The 18,631-nt window shown below is 57.3% G+C and overlaps 1 protein-coding gene across 21 annotated transcripts in view; it reads right to left on the bottom strand.

Annotated features, from left to right (window-relative positions):
• The window catches only part of BIN1 (bridging integrator 1), a 56,820-nt gene that overhangs the window by 29,477 nt on the left and 8,712 nt on the right, over positions 1-18,631 (bottom strand). Inside the window, exon 1 of one of the 21 annotated variants that reach the window (XM_070802043.1) lies at positions 3,053-3,090. The exons of the other annotated variants lie outside the window; for them this stretch is intronic. Coding sequence (XP_070658144.1) covers positions 3,053-3,064 — 12 coding nt within the window. The 5' untranslated portion in view covers positions 3,065-3,090. Of the gene's footprint in view, positions 1-3,052; positions 3,091-18,631 lie in introns of those variants that run through there. 21 annotated transcript variants of the gene reach the window in all.

Genomic DNA, 18,631 nt, shown 5'->3' with positions numbered 1-18,631 from the left:
AGAGGCCAGCCATGGTGACATGCCAGGCAGTGAGAAGAACCCTGAGAAAAGGGACTCTTACTGTCTCTCTGAATCTCAAGCACCTTGTCAAGAAACAGAACATTAGCGTCCACCTTAAGGCTCACGTGAAACATGTCTCCACATGTAGCCCATAACAGGTACTCAAGTACAGGGCTTTCAGAGCTGTCTTTACACAGCTGAGGGCTGGGCCTGACATGAACCCACCCTCCTAGTCCATACGGATGGCATCCCAAGATGCCAGACAGAAGGCAAGTATGCACACTCTGTACTCGAATACATAGGCAGGCAGGTGCACACAGCCAACTCCTGTTTATCCTTCAAAACCTTGCTCAGGCGACATGTCCTCTGAAGCTGCCCTCTCCGTCCTCCCCCGACTCTACCACTTAGGGCCTGGGACCAGCTCTCCTCATTGCCTGGGGGTCTGCCTCTGGCCCCACCAAGCCTGCACAGCCTGAGGTCGAGGACAGTGTCCAGCTTTCCTGCGTCCCCAGCTCACTAACAGGGCTGAGCACAGGGTCAACACACAACACGTTCTCATCTGAGCTGTGAACTTTGAGGTCAGAGTCACAACCTAGAACAAAACAGCCCGTCTCTCAGTTTCCTGTTATGTAAAATGAGAGGGTCTATATGGAGAACCGAGAAGGCAATGGCAACCCACTCCAGTACTCTTGCCTGGGGAATCCCATGGTCGGAGGAGCCTGGTGGGCTGCAGTCCATGGGGTCGCGAAGAGTTGGACATGACTGAGCAACCTCACTTTCACTTTTCACTTTCATGTACTGGAGAGGGAAATAGCAACCCACTCCAGTATGCTTGCCTGGAGAATCCCGGGGCAGGGAGCCTGGTGGGCGGCTGTCTATGGAGTGGCACAGAGTCGGACACGACTGACGTGACTTAGCAGCAGCAGCATATGGAGAATACTTGACCTGACACGCAGAGAGCTCACCATGAAGGTAGCCATTAGGATCAGGGGTTAGAACTGGCATTCACACGAATCTGAGGTCTGGTCTCAGAATCTGGGGAAGTAGTTGGCTCCAGTGGGTCCCACTGGGCCCTGCAGGATGCTGCAGAGGGGGATGACCAGCACGGCTCTGCGTGAGCTCCAGCCAGCTGCTCACCTCGCCTCTGATAGCTCAGTGCCCACCTGTGCCACAGCACGTGGAGGCTCAGGCCTTGTCTCCTCCTCACTGTACCTGCCTCGCTCCCCAGAAAGGAGGACGAGGGCACACACCCTGGGGCCCTGTCCTTGGGGGAAGCCCCCAATGTGGCTACAGTGGGGAACAAGCTGGGTACCACCCACCCCAGGACAGAGACCGGGACTAAACTTGGCGCAGTGAAACTCCACAGCCCTGACGGCTACCTGTTTCCCACCCTCCGGAGCACGGCTCCTGCTGCACCCCAGACACTGGGAAAGAGGCCCTTCCCACTGGCCCCTGGGGCACCTGGACCCCACCGTATCCTGCCCTGCCACCCAACAGCTGCTGAGCCCTGCCCAATCTGTCCCCACACTCAGAGACCGCAAGGCAGCTCTGTCCAGCCGCCACCAGTGCCCTCGCCTGGGACACACACACATGATCAGAGCCCTCTCCATGCCAAAAGGGGAGCCCTGGCCACAGGCCTGGGGGACACAGAGGTCACACTCAGTGCGTGGGGCCACCCTGCGTGGAGCTCAGCCAGCCACTGCGAGCAGCGGGCGGGCCGCCGGGGTTCAGGGGATGCCTGATGGCTGAGCCAGGTATTGGAGAACGGGCAGGAGTCAGGTGAGGAGGGGGCCTGGAGGCAGTCAGGCTTCCCAATCCCTGCCTGAGGCTACAGAGATCTGTGGTGGGGGCGGGGGCGGGGGCAGCAGACACCCCTATGTCACACTAATCTCGCATGTCTCCCTTGTAATAAACAAAGGGACAATGTGACAATGTGACAGAGGACAGGTCACAGCCCCACCACACCAAGGTGGGAGTTGCTCAGCCCAAGCTCAGCGCAGTCCGGGAAGCTTTATCGGTGGCCCTGCTCCTCTCATCACATCCTCAGTGCAGCCACGGACAAGAGGGGCTGAAAATCTCGGTAGGACCAATCCCCAGCAGGGCCAAGTGAAGGAAGCTGTTGGCAGAATGAGCCTCCTCCTGACAGCATCTGCGGGTCGCCCTGTCAGAGCCTGGGCTGTGACTCAGGCGAGGCAGGAGGCCCGCAGGACACGGCTGAGCACCTCTGAGTACCAGGGCTCAGGGACAGCTTCCTGCCTGCCCCTCCCCAGCCTCTCACAGCCCAGAGGCCTCGGTTTCGGGGTCTTCCCAGGCCCACTCCTCTGCTCCTGGCCAGCCAGTGAGCCAGGGGACAGGCCACCCATGGTGACAGCCTCCACACAGCTGGGCCGCGCACCCAGCCACCAAACCCAGAAAGGGTGCCCAGGGCCAGTGTCCTTCAAAACAGGAGCAAGTTATCACTCACTGCTGACCCAGCATAGCACTTTACAGGCCCCACACACTCCTCCTCCCAGCTGCGGTCTCTACCTTCGTGGGACAGACGGCAGGCAAATCAAGACACCTAGGGCCTCACACTCAGGAGCAGGCAAAGGGCTTCTCCCAAGCTCCAGACTGGAAGAAGGGCACCCAAACTGGAGGTGGGGGGGGCACCCAGCAGACCTGGCCCTCTCCACGCCACCCCAGCTGGGCCAGCAAGGGCAGGGGAGCACGCCCACAGGCCCTTACCCCTAGGCTGACCCCAGGAGCCCTCTGGGACCCCTCTTTCTCCCCAGAGCGTGGCCAGCCCTGTGTGGGAACACATGCCCACATCTGAGCATGTGGCACAAAGTAAGAATAAGCACTTTCTAGAAGCCAGAGTTGGGGAGAAGAGCGGAGCCCGGAGGCCCAGGAGGGAAACCCCGGACAGGAAAAGCTCTTCTAGCAACCAGCAGAGATGAAAGACCACCCCCATCCAGAGCATCCCCAGCACCCCCATCCACCCTCTCTCTCACACACACACAGACAGGTCCCCGGCACCCACCACCCAGCGGCCGAGACCCCAGGGGGCCTTCACCTTCCTCATCATCTCCCAGCACCCCAAGGTCTCGGCCTCAGTGGAGGTTGGTCGCAGAGCGAGCTGCGCCGGGCGGCTGGGCGTCACTGTCGTACTTCCTCCTCCCCCGCCGACACCAGAGCCTGCGGTCGGGACCACAGCAACAGGATGCACGCCCTCACAGAGGCTCCCAGGTGGGCAGGGGCACACAGACACACAGGCCGTCTGGGTGACAGGTGGGCAGGTGGAAGGCTCGCCTTTCCCACGGGTCACACAGCTGGGATCCCTGTGAAGGGAGACACCTCAAGAGGCAAGAGGGGCCATCCGAATTGGACCAAAGGCCACCTGGTGACCGGAGCTGTCCCCTCCTGGTAGACATGCCAGGGTAGGGCACTCCGCCCCGACTGCCCACAGCCTCAGGGGCTCTGGCTCACTCCCTGACATCTGAGGGGTCCCCCTGTCTCCTGCCCACCGGCTCAACCCTCCCACCCACACACAGTATCAGCCATGCCCCAGAGCTATGCTCGCAGCTGGCCTCACAGTCCTCCTGCCCAGATGGTGCCCAAGGCACCTGGCCCCCATGATGGACACTCGGTCCCACACTCCTCCCAGCTTACCAATAACCCAGGAGCCAAGTGGGCAGGGCCTCAGCAGAGCCAGGAGAGAGTGGGGAGGGGTAAGCCCCAGCCCACCAGGCACTGCCACATTGCATAGGCCCCCTCCCCAACTTCTAGTCTGAAATATAAACCCTATAAACCACAAAAGAAGTTGAAAGAATAGTACGATAGACTGCCATCTGTCCTTCCCTCAACTCACCAATTGTCACCATGAGGCCACCTTTCCTTTCTCTCTTTCTCTCTATTTAAATAGTTTGGTTCGTTTGTTTATATGTTAGCCCAACCCCTGGAAAGGAGCTGCAGACATCATGACCCTTTAACCCAGTCCTTCACCCCTAACTACTTTGGCACATTTCCAAAGAATAAGAATATTCTCCTAAACCCCGTAATACCAGAGAACAGCCAGTGTTCACTCTTAACTTATTACTATTATCCAGCACATGCCCATGTGCAAACATGCCTAGTTGTCCCCTGCATCTCCCTTATGTTTGGGTTATTTGCTTTTTGATCTGGGATCCAAATGTGGTTCACACACTGTTTTTTTAATTGAAATATAGTTGATTTAATCCTAAAGGAAGTCAATCCTGAATTTTCATTTGAAAGACTGATGCTGAAGCTGTAGCTCCAATACTTTGGCCACCTGATGCGAAGAGCCGACTCATTAGAAAAGACTCTGATGATGGGAGAGATTGAGGGCAGGAGGAGAAGGAAACGACAGAGGACGAGATGGTTGGATGGCATCACTGATTCAATGCACATGAGTTGAGTAAGCTCCGGGAGATGGTGAAGGACAGGAGCCTGGCGTGCCGCAGTCCATGGGGTTGCAAAGAGTTGGACACGACTGAGCTACTGAACAACACAAATAGTTGGTTTACAATGTTGAGTTAGTTTCTGCTGTACACTAAAGTGATTCAGTTATACATATATATATGATTCAGTATATATATATATGGAGAAGGCAATGGCACCCCACTCCAGTACTCTTGCCTGGAAAATCCCATGGACGGAGGAGCCTGGTAGGCTGCAGTCCATGGGGTTGCTAGGAGTCGGACACGACTGTTTAACTTTCAAGTAGACAACCTGAGCGAGTTCACTTTCACTTTTCACTTTCATGCATTGGAGAAGGAAATGGCAAGCCACTCCAGTGTTCTTGCCTGGAGAATCCCAGGGTCGGGGGAGCCTGGTGGGCTGCCGTCTCTGGGGTCACACAGAGTCGGACACAACTGAAGCGACTTAGCAGTATATATATATATATGATTCGGTATATATATGTATATGATTCAGTATATATATATATATATATGTTTCAGTATATATATACATGATTCAGTATATATATACACACATACACGCACACACACACATTCCTTTTCATACTCTTTTCCATTCTGGTTTATCACGACATATTGTGTAGAGTTCCTTGTGCTATTCGTGCATGCATGCATGCTCAGTCTCTTCAGTCGCGTCTGCCTCTGTGCGACCCCATGGACTGTATCCCACCAGGCTCCTCCATCCCTGGGATTCTCCAAGCAAGAGTGCTGGACTGAGTTGCCACGTCCTTCTCCAGGCAATCATCCCAACCCAGGGATAAACCTGCATCTTTTGTGGCTCCTCCATCCCAGGCAGATTCTTTACCCACTGAGGGATGGCCCTCCGCTATACAGTAGGATCTTATTGTTTACTTATTCTATATATAATAGCTGGCCTGCTAACCCCGAGCTCCCGGTGGATCGCCCCCTCATGCCCCTCAGCCTCGGAGCCACGAGTTTGTTCTCTGAGTCTGTTTCTGTCTCACAGGTGGGTTCGTTTGTGTCGTATTTCACATCCCATACGGGTGATGTCACGTGGTATCTAGCTTTCTCTTTCTGACTTACTTCACTTAGCATACACACTGCATTGGGTTGTGTGTCTCCCGTCTCCTCTAATCCAGAACATTTCCCCACACCTATTCACTGTGCATATTTGTTTCTCTTTCATGGTGTTGACACTTTTTTATTGGACCATAGTTGATTTACAATGTTGTGTTAGTTTCAGGTGTACAGCAAAGTGATTTGGTTGTAAGACATATATATATATTCTTGCTCAGATTCTTTTCCCTTATAGGTTATTACAAAATATTGAGTATCGGACCCTGTGCCAAAGGGGTCCGATAAGAAAGACATTTTCTTTAAGCATGCAAACCAGTCCCGTGGAGCATGACCTACACTCTAGGTTCATCTGCTCACTTCCTCGTGATTGAGTCCAGATTAAACATTGTTTTGGCAAGCATACTTCAGAGGCAACGTGTCCTTCAACAGCAACACCTCGGGGCGTCTCCTGCTTCCGGTGCTGAGCTTGACCACATGCACAGGTTGGGCAGTGTTTGCCAGACCTCTGGTGTGACTAAGGTGACTTTTCTCTAGGTAACTAACCAGTCATCTGAGGGTCGATATATCATCCCTGCATAAATGTTTACAGCCCATAACTTTTTACCTGATGCCTTTATGTCCATTTAATACTCTACCACTCAAAGTGGGGTCCATGAACCAACAGCATCACAGCCCTTTGGTAATCTGGTAGAAATGCAGAATTTCAGGCTCTGCCCTGGAACTGCTGGATTTGACAATGCATTTTGACAAGACCCCTTATGCCCTATGTGCAAATGAAAGTCTGAGAGGCTCTGCATCTCTCATCTTTGCTGGGACTAACTGTTACCGAGGGCTTCTACCCTCCTCCGTATTACCTGGTGTTCTATACAGGTCATGTCTTTATAGGGACATCATTACTGTCATGTCTTTATAGGGACATCATTACGGACTCTCGCCTCCATTTTGCATTCAATGTTTTATAGTCTATTACTATCATTATTCTTTTTGATGTTCAAACTGTCCTAAATTTGGCCAGTGGGAGCCTGAGGACGTGTCTCCACTAGTCTTTGGGCATGTCCTTGTTTCCTGACACTGCGAGATGCTCCAGGCTCAGGGGGGTATGTAGGGGGTATTGTAGGCCCTGGGCCTACAATCAGCCATTTCTCAAAGAAGCCCGGGTTCCCTTTAAGGAGAGGTGTGTTCACTGCTTCTGGGCGTCCTATTCCTGGTCCTTTCTTGCCAATTTTATGCCTGGCCTCCTCTAAGTATTCTCACCCCTACTTTAGAGATGAGAAAAGGAAGGAATTTGGCCACAGCTCGACCCCAGGAGAGTCTGGTAGCTTTGTGGTTGCCGAGCAAGTGCGGCTCAGATCTCATCTGCTGTGGCAAGGGGGCTGGACTCAGGGCCCTAGCAGCTGCCCTCTGGGTCCGTCACTGTGTCATGGTTGAGGCCACACCGCCTGCTCACTGACCCCTGGGGATGCAGAGGCGCCTCTGGCCCAGGCGGCTGGCCTGGCTGACCCATTCTGGGCACTAAGCTGCAGTCTGGGTCCCTGGGCCTCTTCCTCCAGCAGGCTTTGGCACCCCTATTTTGAGTGAAGAAACTGTGGACAGGCCAGGACTGGACCCAGGGCTCCTGACTCCAGGGTCCTTTTCATTGAATGCCACTCTTGGGGTACGGCTCTTGCCTGCAGCCTGGCTAGTGACCGCACCAGGGGGCAGCTTCATCTTGTCATCCAGCAAGGAAAACTCTGCCTCTCCCTCTGAGGGCCTGTGAGCTCACTCACACGGACATGTTGGACATCTCTGCCACCAGAGCCACAGTATTTAGGCCTGAGACTGGTTATCTGCTGGCCAGGGTGACACAGTTCGCAGCCTGGGAGCTGTCGCTGTGCCCTGGCGTTGAGAGGGTATCAGGCAGAGAGGGGCTAGATTGAGGGGCCTGGCCTCCCTGGCCCAGTTGTGAACGACAGTGGGGAGAAGCAGCTCAGGCTTCTTCTGCCCAGGAGCAGAGCCCAGAACACACGACTTCCAGAAGGCACAGCAAGAGGCCTGGCCGATAAGACTCCTCAGCCCTCCTGTGGTGCCAGACTCAGCCTGTCGACTTCCCAAAAGGGCAATGACTTTTTAAGAAAGATAAATGTTAAAATGCTGGCCTTGGGCAAAAGGCAGGAACAGCATTCCACCCCCAGGAGGCAAGAATGTGCCCCCACGTAGGCCCCCCAAGTGGGCCTGTCTGCACCCTCACGTGTCCATACTCTGGTGCTCACCGACCTGTCTGCACAGACACACACATGCTCCCTGACACGGCTCCTGCCCACGACCCTTCGGTCGATTCCAGGCACAGTGGGAAGGTGGCAGGAACCATCCAGAAGCCACAGAGCCAGGCGAGAAGCTGAGTGGAGGCCAGGAGACCGTGTGGAAGAAGAATCCAGAATGCAGAAGGGAGCTGGAGAGAAAACCAGAGAAAGAGAAAAGCAACAGGCTCCCAGGGGAACCAGCCGGGCTCCTGGCTCGGAAAGGGCCGGCTCTGGGCAAGAGCATCTCAGAGGAGACGGGGACCTTCTGACTCAGATCCCTCTTCCTAATCCAGTACACACACAAAGCTGTCCCCAAGAGAGAGACGCCTCCCCTGATTCCTCTGCACCCCCATCCTTGGACCTCCATCTTCCCAGGCTGGTGGCTAGAAGGTGGTGACCATCATCCCGCCTTCCCCTTGGGGAAGTGCTCTGAGCTCAGCTCACACTCTTGAGGGGACCCCTCACCATGGGATGTCACCTCTCAGCCAGGGAAAGCTCCCCTTGGATTGCAGCTGCTCCTCCTTCAAAGCTCCACAAAAAAATCACATTGCAAGGCACAACCCCAGGGAGCTTGCACCAAGGATTCACCTTGAGGGGGCTCAGCACCCTTGACACTCCCTTACAGGTGGGCTCATATCACCAGGACATCCAAAGGTGTGACTTTGGGTGCTATTTTACAGATGAAAAAACGGGTTCAGAGGGATCGCTCAGCTAAAGAGCGGCAGAACAAGGACCCCAGGCGGGATGGATTTCTACGCCCAGACCCGACTGATGATTCTTTTTTTCTGCCAGGGGCTGCAGCTCGCAGTTTGTGCTATCTTAGTTCCCTAACCGGGGATCAAACCCAGGCCCTCAGAGCAGTGACAGTCCTAACCACGGGAGTGCCAGGGAATTCCCTCAACTTTTGATTCTTAAACGGGGATGACAGGCAGCATGTCTGCCCACTCCAAAAATTCCTGCCCCACCTGCGTTCCAAAGATTTAACTGGTGAAGAAACCACTTTTGTGCCATAAGCAACAAAGACCGTGTATTAGAATGCAAAGTGTGCAAGGATTTTTGCAATGAAATATAAAACTAAAAACAATCTTTCCAAGTCTCATCCACCCTGAATCTCCAAGGCCTCACCCCACAGTAATCTTTTTTTTTTTTTCCACAAGTCCTCGTGTTCTGGAAGTCACTGTCCCCTGACACCAGTCCACAGAGATTCATCATCCTTTCCCGTGGGCCCCTGGTTAAGAACGGCTGACCTACTGAGGAAGCCAAAGGGCCTTTCTTGGGAGACTGTCACTCTAAAATTATCTCCTTCCTCTTTTAGTGATTTTCCCTTTCCTTTTGAAATACTGGTGAGAGTAAACAGTGATGTTTGGTTTCCTTTTTTACGTCCTTAACTAGTACGTAAAGACCTGGCTGCCACGTACGTCTGTCCCGCAACAATGCCTTGAAATACAACTGCTTGGTCAAAAGCAGCCTCTCCCAGCCTCCCAGCCAGGCCCCTGGGAAAGGTAGGGACTGGGTTCAGGGGGTGCTGGGGGGTCTCCTCCTGCACACCCACTGCCAGGTGGAAGGGAAGGGCTCTGACCCCAGGTAAGAAGTTTCCAGATGATTCCAGCTGGGAAACCCTGCCCTCCTCTCCTTTCTCCCCCCTCCCCCTCCCAGGAAGCCTGACATTCCAGCCTGTTCAGCAGATAAGCTAGTGGCCAGCAGCCAGAGCAGGGCCACCCAGACCCCAGAGGAAGCTAGGGTGGGCTGCAGGGGGTGGGGGAGGCTGGAACGGCCGAGAACAGAGGCAGGGGAGCAGAGGGGCAGGGGCCAAAGTGGGGAAGGGGTTGGGAGTTCCGGGAGGGGGCTGGGCTGGGCCAGTGAGGTGAGGTGGCACCCACAAAACAGAAGTAGTCGCTAATCCACAGGCATCCCAAGAGGCTGCCAAGCATTTTCTAAGAGAGGGAGGTGTTCAGATGAGGAAACTTGAGGCCTACCATCCCCGGTCCCAGGGTAAGTAAACAGGATCTAGAATCTGAACACGGCCATCGGTTCCCAAACCCAATGGCGCAAAAGGAGCCCCTTTCCATGCGTGGGAGCCTGGGGAGGGGGGATCAGGCCAAAAGGGGTGCCCTAGAGCCCCAAGGGGGTGCAGGAGAGGGCCCAGGCTTGGTTGTGACTGGCTTCCTCCCCTCAGGGACCACCCATCAGGCTGAGTTCATTCCTAGATGTCAACAGACCCAGAACCTCCAGGAGAGGCCTCCATGAGGATAGGAGGGCTTCTGGAAGGGCCAGGGCCACCCAGAGCAGAAAGCCACCTCCTTCAGCACTCAGGCACCACCCTGCCGTCCAGACCCCACCCTTCCAGCCGTCGCCCCACCTGACCCACACTCCAGGGGGACAAAGGAACTTTTCACCAACCTCTCGGGATGGGCCCAGGCTGCCCCCTCCTCACTGCCCCCTCACCCCCCACCATCCCCACAGTTTTGGCCTTCACAGGGAAGGGGAAGTGGAGTCCCCACCCCTGGGCTCTGGGACCTGCCCCTAGGCAGCGAGGGCTGGGACTGGAGCTGAGGCTTCGTGGTCTGCGACACCCTCCCCCAGCTGCCCGGCTGTGCTCTACAGTGAGCAGAGCAAGGTCTCTGCCCTGGAGGGGTCAGTGCTCCAACGGAGCCATGTCCAGTGGCAACCGAACAAAAACACCGCAGGGCACAGAAAGGGTGGGGCTCAGGAAAGTGGCCTCTGTGACCCGATGAAGGAGAGAGAGCATGCCAGGCAGGGGGCACAGCATGTGCAAAGGCCCTGGGGTGGGACGAGCAAGGTTAGAAAGTGAAAGAGGACAGGAGGGTGGGCGGAGGAGGAAGATGCCCAGGAACACAGGAGTTGAGGCCTTTGCACAATTCCTCAAGCAATCCCCTCTATAACCTCACAAAGGAAGTACTACTGTTACCCCACTTTGCAGATGTGGAAACTGAGGCACTGCCTTAAAAACTCCACAGGGTCACACAGCCAGTGAGCCTGGCTCCAGAGGCTGTAACCACTGTATGAACTGCCTTGGCAGCCAGGGCAGGGCCATGGGGCTTTGAGACTCCAGCGGGGAGGAGGAAGTCTGGAGAGCTGTGCTCTGACTCACAGTTTTAAAGTCCCAGGCTGCCATGTGCAGACAGACTACAGAGCAGGTTGGAGCACGGAGCCCACTTAGGTGACTGTGATGACCCAGGTGAGGCAGTAATGGCTTATGGCCGGGACAGGACATGGTGAGGAAGGGTCAAGGATAGGATGACAGGGAGAAAAGTGAGGGGGACAGCGGGTGTGAGCAACAAGAGGAAAGGAACCTGAGCCACCCGAGTTGGGAACACCTGGGGGTCACTGTGAGCTGGATGTCCCCAGAGATGTTGGGAAGGGAGGTGGGGACAGGCAGCCAAGGCAGGCCCACCATGGGCTCCTGAAGCTCCCCTCCTCACCCACTACCCCCTCAGTGGCTCCCACCCCTGGCAACCAGCTCCATATCTGGTCTGGACAGTGAGTAAGAGAAAGGAAGGAAAGGAGGGCCCTCTGGACCCTTTCTGATGGGGAGAGTCGAAGGGGGGCCGGGAGACATAAGGAGCAGGTCCAGGCTGTGTACCCCTGGGCAAGGAGTTTCATCTTTCAGAGCCCTGAGTCCCATCAGTAAAACTGAGCCAAGACCTCTCCCTCAGGAAGTGTGAGGATGAACTCGGGCTGTGTAGGTTAGAGGGCCTAGCATAGAGCGGGGGCTGGCCTCCCCCCACCCCCCGCCCCCCGCCACCTCTTGACCCCTGATGACCTAGGACTGTGCCCACCCAAGCCAGTACGCTCTCCCTAACCCCCGTCCCTCCCCAGCCCAGCCCACACATGCCTTTCCGCGCTGGTGCCTGGTGCCCCGAGCTCCCCATGACTCATCCAGGCTTACATGGGAGACAACTCGCCCCACCGCGCCCCACCTCCCGCTCCTGGCCCCACCTCCCTCAGCAGACTCCCCCTCTGGCTCTGCAGGGGCCCTGCCAGCAGCCCCACCACCATGACCCTGCTCCTGAGCCCAAACAGCTGCTGGAAGTTCTGGCCTCTGATGCCCTGCAGCAGCCACCACACACGGCCCTAGGGCGCCCTGATCCCTAACCTCCCACACTGAGCCCGGGACACAGCCCACGCTACAGAAGGGCCAGGGAGGGCTCCCAGCCAGGGCACCCCGGATAGGAGTTCCACAAGCCCACCCACTGGCCGCTTGAGGAGGGGCTGGATGGGGCTGTTTGAGGACACCGCAGCCCTGCCCTCGGCCCAGCCCTCCAGGCCACCTGTTGAGAGATGTCAGCACCACGCCCCCCCCAGAGCCACTGCCTGCCCACCTGTCCCCTCCATGCAAGTGTGGGTGCTATTCTCAGCCCCAGGCAGGCGCCAGGACGCCGGCCATCAGCAGAGGGGTGGAATCTGCCCCTCTAGCCCGGCCACCTCCCACCAGCCCCTCATCAGCTGCTTCCTGGGCTGGGTGAGGGGACAGCCCTTGTGGAGCAGCAGCAAAGCAGGAGCCCACCCCCAGCTCAACAGAGCATGGAGCCAGAGCCTGGGGAGGGGAGGTGAAGGTCCTGCCTCCACGCACCAGCCTGGGGCCAAGTCTGACCCAGGAAGGACCACGGGCACCCCCACAATAGTCATTAAGAAATTTCTTCCCCACTGATGCCAGGCCAAGTCACCTCCTTCCTGCCACCTCCTCCAGGCAGCCTTTCCTGATCTCACCTCAGGCACATGAACTCACTCAGGCCTCTAAATGTCCTCAGCCCTTTGCCTATGTCTGTTCAACCTAATGTGGAACCAGGCTATTCCTTCATTTTACCACTCGGAATCGTCCATAGCCACATCTGTGAACCTGGAATGATTCACAAGTACCTAAAGGACATAAGCCGTGGTGTTTTTTTCCCCAACACAGTATTGCTATTATTTTGCTTATTATTGTTATTTGTGTCATTCACAGGAGCTGATGCCCAGAGTCAGCTTTAAATAGTTCCACCCAGTCCTGCCAAGCAAAAGTGCAGTCACACACCCCACCCACGACACTGCAGTGGGGAGGGCCACCACCCCTCCCCACCCTCGGTCCCGCGGTCACTCCCAGGCCCTTGGCTGCCCAGGGGGTGGCCCCAGTGGCTCCCCTACCTCTGCCCCTGGGCTGATTCCAAGTCCCCAGCACCTGTGAGGACCCTCCACTTCGCAGATGTGGTGGATCAAAGGGTGGGGACTCACTGGTTCTCACTGGTTCCGAACAGGGTGGTCCTCTCCCAGTCCAGGGCCAATCCCACTGCTTTCTCCTGGTTGAGGGTGGGGGAGCTGGAGGAAGGCTGGGAGGGGGCTGGTAGGGAGCACAGACCAAGCAACGGTGATGAGCATGAGAAACAAGAGCGGCCAAGAAGGGACGGGAAGCTGGGCGGTGCCCCTGCCCCTGGCAGATGCAGTGACTGTTCAGGGCACCAGGAGGGCTTTTCCAGGCTCTCTCCTGCTAAGCCTGCACCACTGTTCTTGGGCTGGGGGGGAGCAGAGAAACATGGTGGGCAAAGCGAGGCCTGAGGGGAAGACCCTGGTCCTCCCAGCCCAGCAGACGCAGGAAATCAGCACACAGTGGACAGGAGCTGGGGTCTTCCCTCCTAGCTTAGAGACCACAAGGGACGATGAGGGGGCTGCCAGAAGCCTGGGCAGTCACCACTCAGGGTCCCATCTCTACCCTCAAAGTGGAGAGGTGAGGATCAGCTGGACGCAAAGGGCCCCTGCATCTCTGACTTATCAGGACACAGGCCGAGCTTCAGCCCTGGAGTCTATCTTGCAGTCTAGAGAGGTCCTTGGGGTGAGACCACATCCCTCCCTAAGAGGAGGTGAGGCAGCGTGGACGGGGAGGGGTAGCAGAGGCCAGCCCCATGCCCCACACACACACCCACCAGAGAGCACTGGCCCCCAAAATCACAGCAAACACCAGCTCACCCCCTGGGCCCACTGCTGACCTGGCCCTTTCTTCCCCCAGGGCCCTGTTTCCCAAAAGAAACGCAGTTCAACAGTAAGGGGAAGCTAAGCTGCCAGAGTCACCAATTCTAAAAAAAAAAAAATCACAGGGAAGTGCCAAAGAACAGAAAAGAGTGGAGCAGGGCATGGCTTGGGGTGAACATCCAGGGCTAGATCCCTAGCCAGCCCATGGTATGACTCTGGACACTTGCGGAGCATCTGAAAGCTGGAAGGGACTCCTGCTACCTACAAGGAACTCGGGTCTGGTGCGGGGAGGTGCTGAGCATGAGGGGAAGGGGTCCAGGTGACACCTGGCCCCTGCCAGGCCCCCTCTGGCCCTCCCTCTCTCTTCTTCCCCCACAGCCTCACCATCTGGATCCCAAGCTGAGCCAGCACACCTCCGCCACTGCTGGGCCCAGGCTGGTCCAGACTCGGGTGAGAAGGTCCAGCAGGACCCGCAAGCAGAACGCCCCACGCCCGCTAAGGCGCCTTACACCCCCACCCCAAACTCCAGTGTCCTACGGCGTGAAATGGAGACACGTGGCCCCCATTAAACCCTCACACACAAGAGCACCGAGGCTCAGAGCGGACACGTAACTTGCCCAAGGTCAAGGCCTCGGGAGGAGCAGACCTGGGACCTGAACGTGGGCTTTCCACCCGCCACACTGTGCGAGGTACTCTGCTAAGGCTTTCCCAGTCCTGGGGCACAGAAGCCCCTCACCCCAACTGACTCTGCGCTAAGGGCCTACTATGCGCACTTAGGTGCAGGGTCACAGACTCCACCGTCCAAGGCTTGGGCCTAGCAGGGGGCACTGTCACCCCGTTTTATGGAGGAGCAAATCGAAACGAGGAGGTCAAGTAAGTGACCCAAATCCCCAGCGGAGGGGAGGGGAGGGGATCAGAAGTGATGTGCGCTGAGAGCCGCCCCACACCCAGGCCCCCACCAACCACCAGGCTCCGAAGAGCCCTGCGCTGGCTGCAGGCTGTGGGGAGGCCTCCCCTGGTCTCTCAGCGCACGCAGCAGGACAGGGTGACCTGAGAGTGCAGTGACTCAAGTCAGGACGCAGGCACCGGCTTCTGGCCCGCTGCTGACCACGAGCTTCCCACGGAGCTGACTCAGCTCTCCCGCAGGCCAGGCAGCCCAGCACCCACATCTCGGGGCAGCGTCCCTGCTGTGGCACCAGGCCGGCCCCCAGCTGGCCCACCAGATCCAGGGCAGCACCACGCACAGCCCACTGGAAGGGCCCTGACCCCTCTCAGCAGTGGCCCGCTCCAGGCCCACGGTCCACTCCATCAGGAGGCCTGAGCTGGTAAACTTGGGAAGACGGTGACATTCCAGCTCAGCCAGGCCCACTTCCAGAGCAGACTGCTGCACAGAGCCCACGGTGGAGATACACACACACACACACACACACACACTCACTCACACACACACACACACACACACTCACACACACACTCAAACACACACACTCACACACACACACACTCACACACACACACACACTCACATACACACCCTCACACACACACACTCACACACACACCCACACACACACACACACACACACTCACACTCACACACTCACTCACTCACTCACACACACACACCTCACACACACACACTCACACACACACACACACCCTCCTGGCTTAAGCTATATTTCAGGAGAACATTTTCACCTTGTCCCAGGTTCAGCAAATGCAGTCAATTAATTGCGGATTTCTGTTTCTCTTTAGATCAAGATTCAGCTTGTATTCCTGACCATTAATTCGTCCTCAAGTGTCCCTCCCCTCCCCGGCCCTGGGCCCCCCAACACACCTCCCCTTGCCCGCACGACTCCCGCACCCTCCCCAACTGTTTTCCCACACAGCTTTGGCGTCTGTGCCTGGAACTCTTTCTACTGAGGCCCCCTAAGGAGTGCTATGCCAGCCCTGTCCACATCCGACGTTGACCTTCTGGGGTCCCCGTGACTCCTCTGTGAAGCCACGTTCCCCCACCACCATGGTGGAGTCATAGGGGAACCAGGGGCCATGTGAAAAGCTCCAAGGTGGCTTTTCTGCAGGGTCACCTTCTCCTCCAGTGTGTCAGCCTCCTCCCCAACCTCCTCCCCAAACACACACACACACACACACACACACACACACACACACCCCTTCCCCCAGGTGTTTGCCCCACAAAGGCAGCCCCCACACACTGGCTTTCATTTGAAAACACTTAGGCATTTATATTTGCACTACAATAATCTATTTCCGGCATCATCCAACCACCTTCTCCCCCATTCAGGGATGGGGGTGCTAGCTCCCAGGAAAGGCCAGCCTGGGGCCAAGTCGGAGAACAGAAGGGGGAAAAAAATCCCAGGGCTTGCTTGAGCTCCAGTGTTCTCACCTCCCCAGTGGGACCATAATCCAGTCCTGCCGACCGCACTGGTCACTGAGAAGAACAAACGAAAAATGGCAGGTGGGAAGGCTCTGAGTAAACCCACGAAATGCCGCAGAGATGCTCTCCTGTCCTCCCTTCCAGAATCATCCAGACCCAGCTGCATCCAGTAGAACTCTGTTCTGCCAGGGGAATCTCATGCTTCCCTGTTCCCAGATGAGCAACTGAGGCTCGGCGGCCAAGGCAGGCTTCCACCCAGGTCTCGAAGCTCCGGCTCTCCTTTAGCTGCGCCTCCGGCTCCTCAAATGAATGAGTGAATGAGGGACGGGAGACCCCTCAACCCAGCCCACCTGGAACCGATTGCCCTCCCCTGCCCCAACCCGCTCAATCAAGCTCTGGCTCAGGGGGCGCTTTGGCTTCCCTCCTGTAGGAGATGACACCACCCCTCCCAATTTAGCGTTTTCAGACTATACAGGGAAAAAGGGAACAGAAACTGCACTGCAGTTCAACTTCAAGAATCTGTTCATCAGCAAAGAGAAACAGCTCAAAACACAAAAGCCAGAACGGCCCCTACCTGTGGGTTCCCAGGGGTTCCCCAAGATGCTCCCTGGAACAGAACCTGCGTGTCCACCCCAGCAGGCCCTGATCATATCACATCCTCCTGGACTCTCGCCACAAGTCCATGGGCAGGAACCCCCGTTTCCACTTACAGAGGAGGAAACGCGGGCTCAGAGAAGGCATGAGTGCCCAGGACCCCAGAACAGGCGGGTAGTTCCTGGGATCAACCTCCTTCTTCCCCTTCCCTTGTTCAATCTCTTTCCCTGACTCTTGCCCACCTGCCAGGGGCCCAACCCAGGTCACCATCTTCATCCACCTTATCACCCACATCTGGTCCCAAGGTAGTTGTTGATAGGCTGGAGGGCATGTCTTGAGAGAGGTGATGCTGCCTCAGAGCAGAAAAGTGGGGGGTGGAGGGCCACAGGGGCCGGAGAGGGAGCAACAGGGGTCCCCTAGAGGGGCCTCTCCGGCCCCGCCCCCCGGGGCCAGGTCTGACCTCAGCGCGCAGTGCCGGGCCTTGGCGCGCCCAGGGCTCCAGTGTGCTGGCTGCAGTCCCGGGGAGAGGCTGAGCTGAGCACGGGTCCAAAGAAAGTAGCAGCAGCTGTTGGAAAAAGGGCTGGCTCTCCGCTCACTCCAGCCCCCTTCCGGCTGCACAGCCTCTGCAAAGCTCCTCAGGCACAGGCCTGGGTGGAAACCCGGACCCCTCACTGGCCAGCCGCTCATCCTGAGCCTCATCCTCACGACGTGACGTTACTGTCGTCCACTCCTCACCCGGCCATCTGCGCTCAGAGCCAGGATCCCAACCAGCTGGCATGACCCCTCACCCCCTGAGGACCCAGCCCGGCTCTGATCCAGGACCAAGGGGGCCCCCACTTGGCCATCTGGTCTGGTCTCAAAAGGCGAGTGCAGTGGAGTGCCTGGCCCTGGGGGTGAGCTGACCCACTGACCCCTCACAGCTGTCCAGCTCTGCCAGCTTAGCAGCATCATCCCCTCCAGGGTGCCACCCTGGGGCCTTGAAACACAGAAGGGCAGGTCTGCACGCAGTGGGAGGGAACGCAGGATGTAGAGCAGCCTTCTGGGAAGGCCCCGACCCCAGCCCTGACGTAGTGGACTCCAGGACGGCAGCCCTGCCTTCCTGGGCACAGCTGGATTCTGGCTGCCTAAGGAGGGCAGGCCACTTCCTCCAAGCAGTCTTTCCTGACTGCCCAGGCCTTATGGAAGGCGCCGGTGCCCTTCCCCCAGCTCTCCCCAATGCTGTGGTGGGCACGGAGTGTGGGGCTGGGAGCTCCTTGAGGGCAGGGCCCAGGGCCCGTTCCCCTCCTCTGAGTGGCCTCAGAACCAGAGAATGACAAGGGGGAGAGAGGCAACAGAACACCAGGAGTGAAGCAAGGAGCGGCACCAATATCCCTAGGAAGGTGTCCTGGGGGCTCCAGGATGGGAGGGCAGGCCTTGCAGGGGCCCTGAGAGCCCCAGCCCAGCCCGGCTGTGACAGCAGTGGCGAGTCCCTGCCCCCAGCGCTGCGGCCGCTGGAGGCTGCTGCCTGCCGTTGGCTGCCACCCACTCACTCCCCAGCCGCTGGGGCTCAGTTCCCACCCTGCTGCAGCCTGCACACTGCACAGGCTGCGGTGTCTCCAACTTGCATCCACCCATCCACCGAGCCCCTCGTCCACCGAGCGGGGCCAGCAGCAGGGACCCAGCCCATCAGCACAGGCTTGGGCACAGCATATGGCAGTCACTCAGTCGTGTCCAACTCTTTGCAGCCCCATGGACTGTAGCCCACCAGGCTCCTCTGTCCATAGGATTCTCCAGGCAGAAATACTTGAGTGAGTCGCCACGCCCTTCTCCAGGGGATTGTCCCAACCCAGGGATCGAACCTGGGTCTCCCGCATTGCAGGCAGATTCACTGCTGTCTGAGCCAC

This window comes from Bos indicus, chromosome 2, assembly GCF_029378745.1.
Source record: "Bos indicus isolate NIAB-ARS_2022 breed Sahiwal x Tharparkar chromosome 2, NIAB-ARS_B.indTharparkar_mat_pri_1.0, whole genome shotgun sequence".
Taxonomy (NCBI): domain Eukaryota; kingdom Metazoa; phylum Chordata; class Mammalia; order Artiodactyla; family Bovidae; genus Bos; species Bos indicus.
This window is presented reverse-complemented; position numbering and strand designations above follow the sequence as displayed.